Source organism: Aplysia californica, unplaced genomic scaffold (assembly GCF_000002075.1).
Source record: "Aplysia californica isolate F4 #8 unplaced genomic scaffold, AplCal3.0 scaffold00596, whole genome shotgun sequence".
In the NCBI taxonomy this organism is placed as follows: domain Eukaryota; kingdom Metazoa; phylum Mollusca; class Gastropoda; order Aplysiida; family Aplysiidae; genus Aplysia; species Aplysia californica.
The window spans coordinates 213,034-216,568 of NW_004797866.1; the positions used below are offsets into that span (position 1 = coordinate 213,034).

General features: G+C 40.2%; 1 protein-coding gene across 1 annotated transcript in view; it reads right to left on the bottom strand.

Annotated features, from left to right (window-relative positions):
• The window catches only part of LOC101861764 (unconventional myosin-XV), a gene marked incomplete at its 5' end in the record, with an annotated part of 199,411 nt that overhangs the window by 21,149 nt on the left and 174,727 nt on the right, over window positions 1–3,535 (bottom strand). The window contains 2 exon segments of the mRNA XM_035972159.1: window positions 672–724; window positions 3,031–3,134. Of these exon segments, the coding sequence (XP_035828052.1) occupies window positions 672–724; window positions 3,031–3,134 (157 nt within the window).

The window sequence follows — 3,535 nt, forward strand, 5'->3', positions numbered from 1 at the left end:
CTTTATATGTTATAATCCTCTTAAAAAACAAACACACACACACACACACACACACACACACACACACACACACACACACACACAAATGCATACAGAGTACTTTTCTCCAAATGAAATACAGTTCAATCTGCCATGACAAATATCTTTATAAGACGCCACTTTCCATTTCCACCTTCAAAGTAAAGCCGTAAACTGAAGGGGTATGGGTATAGCTAAGACTACCCTACAAGGAACAGCACAAGGAAAAAGATGGCGAGGCAGACCGAGGAAAAGAAGGGGAGACAACATCAAAGAGTAAATCGACCTCAAACATTGTTTCAGAACAAACAAAAAAAGTTGACCTATTTCTTCCAGTTCCACTATTAGTTTTAGTAAGAGTTTTTCGGCACTTTCAACACAATTAAGGTCATATAAGTCCCGAAGAATAGAGGGGTTACAAGAGAGTAACAATAATAAAAGAGAAGGAGGAGAGATAAAGACGATAGCTGTTTGATAGGAAAGAAGGAGCAAACCCCACCAGAGCACCCGCCAACCACCCATAAATTGACCTCAGCAAATGTTTTTTTCAGGAAAAAAGAGTTGCCCTATTTTTTTTTCCACTTCCACGGATGGGGCAAAACATAATGGGAGATGGGGGTATGTGAGTGAGCACACCCATCTCAAGGACTCACCCTAGTCCATTTGATCAGATCGGCTTGCTCCTTCCACGACCAGTCTGAGCCACCTGCTTTCACACGGGGGGAGAACACGAGTTACTAAATATAGACCCAAAGACGGACGCGCGTGCACACACAAACGTACACACACACACACACACACACACACACACACACACAAACATACACACACACACAAACACACACACACACAAACATATACAAACAAATAAACAAACACACATAAAAAAAACACACACACATACACATACAAACACATACACACATATAACACACACACACACACACACACACACACACACACACACACACACACACAGATAAAAATAAATCAGCCAAAATAATGTTATGCTATGCCTATCAATATAGAACATAAAATATGACTACAACAACTTGAATTTTGGATTTTAGGACTTTATGCCTTATGAGTTTCAGCCTGAAAGGTTCGATAAGATTTAAAGATCAAATCCACTTCTCCAAAGTAAATCAATTGATTAAACAATCAAATAATTAACCATTAAAAAAACAAAATAAGAATAAGATTTGATTCAAGTCTATGCTAAGCCTATCTGGCATTACGAAGCAGTAACTGGGTTTCATATTCATCCACACATTATCTAACCAAAAAGGATGACAAACATTTTTCGCCACTTTAATAAAAAAAAAAAGACAAGAAAATCAAACCACAGATGGAAATATACCCAAATAATGAATAGAGACATGGAAATGAGTAGAAGTTTATTGGTTAGGTGAGCTCTGAAGCATGCTGATGTTATTTGCAGAGAGAGAGAGAGAGAAAGGGGAGAGAGAGAAGCAGAGAGGAATATTGATGCGTCCTGTGTTATGTGGCTAATGTTATGAATACCTTGTACGTACAGAGAGAGAGAGAGAGAGAGAGAGAGAGAGAGAGAGAGAGAGAGAGAGAGAGGGAGAGAGAGAGAGGGAGGGACCTTGTGCATACAGATAGATAGATAGATAGATAGATAGATAGATAGATAGATAGATAGATAGATAGATAGATAGATAGATAGATAGATAGATAGATAGATAGATAGATAGAGAGAGAGAAGAGAGAGACAGAGAGACAGAGAGAGAGAGATACAGCCAGACACACAGGGAGAAAGACACAGAAGGAGAGAGAAACATACAGGGAGATAAATAGATAGAGAGAGAGAGAGAGAGGGGGGGAGAGAAAAAGAGAGAGAAAGAGAGAGAGAAAGAGAGAGAGAAAGAGAGAGAGAGGGGGAGAGAGAGAGGGAGAGAGAAAGAGAGAAAGAAAGGGAGAGAGAGACTGCTTATCAGCTCAGCAGAACACAGGCACAACAAAACACCATACTGTAAAACAAATTCTTTCACAGAGAAGAGCGAGTGGAAGCAGACACACAAACACATAAATATAATATGCTGCATGTTCTGGCAATTCTTCACAGTAGAAGCATACAGAAAAAGATAGCTGAAAACTGGTAGCAAAGAGGCAGGATTTTGAGCAAAGGGTAAATACTGTCAAATGAAAAGACTGGCCATATACATTAGGCAGCGCACTGGCATTGTTTGGGGTTGTGGGGTAGTGAGATGGGCGGGGTTGGGGGAAGGGGGAGTCTTCTTGACAGATAAATACCAATAACATAGACCTGTTTGAAGTGAGTTTGTTTACATGAGAGAGAGAGAGAGAGAGAGAGAGAGAGAGAGAGAGAGAGAGAGAGAGAGAGAGAGAGAGAGAGAGAGAGAGAGAGAGACAGAGATAGACAGAGAGAGAGAGAGAGACAGAGATAGAAACAGAGAGAGACAGAGAGAGAGGGGGGGAGAGAGAGAAAAGATATATATATAGAGAGAGAGAGGGGGAGAGAGAGAGAGAGAGAGAGAGAGAGAGAGAGAGAGAGAGAGAGAGAGACAGACAGACAGACAGACAGACAGACAGACAGACAGACAGACAGACAGACAGACAGACAGACAGACAGACAGACCCAAAACACTAGGATGAAGACAAAAAGAAATGACAAAAGAACACGTTTTCAATGAAAGGAAACAAAACAAGGTTGCCCCTGGTGCTGTGGCATAAAAGAAACAGTTCACAGGATGCTCAAACTACAACAAAAAGTGTGCCATACGAGGGAAATAACAAAACTCAAACTTGACTTTTTTAAATAAGAAGAATAAGAGGAAAAAGCAATGATGGGTAGACAGAAAAAGTACACCCCCCCAAAAATATGGGAATATTGAAAGTCAAATTTGTTGGGTTTTTTTTTAACGTGATGAACGAGCAATGATGGGTGAAAATAAAAAGTATCAAAACAAAAATTGTGGGTTTTTAAAAAATCACACAGAGTAAACCAACAAGAGCGAAACCCTTCACCTCTCTTCGTGTGTTCCCGGTTTTTCATGTTTTGCAGTTTGACGTTCTCAATCATTTTCACCGTGCCCCTAATGGAGCCATCCTCGGTTCTGAGCATTTCATACCTGAGCAAAAAGGTAACAGGACTCGTAGAAATAGACGTACATTTCATACCTGAGCAAAAACGTAACGTGACTCGTAAAAACAGATGAACAATATGCCACACTTACACAGATAGGTAAATCTACACCTGTGGAAAAATTGCAACAAGGACGGTCGAAACACTGAAATATTATTCCACGGGCCGAAAGATGCTTAAGTCAACACCTGAGACAGCTTAACAGGGAAAAAAAGGTGCAATAGTTGTCAAAGCAAGAAATAATGGACAGTTTGTTAAAACAACATTTACATGCAAAAGTGAGAAAGACTGTTTCTTGTGTTTGGTTCTCATTTTGAGAAACAGTTTTCATAGAACAAAAAAAAGAAGAAGATAAAGGGCGTGGGGGCTGGGACGGGGGTGGGGAAG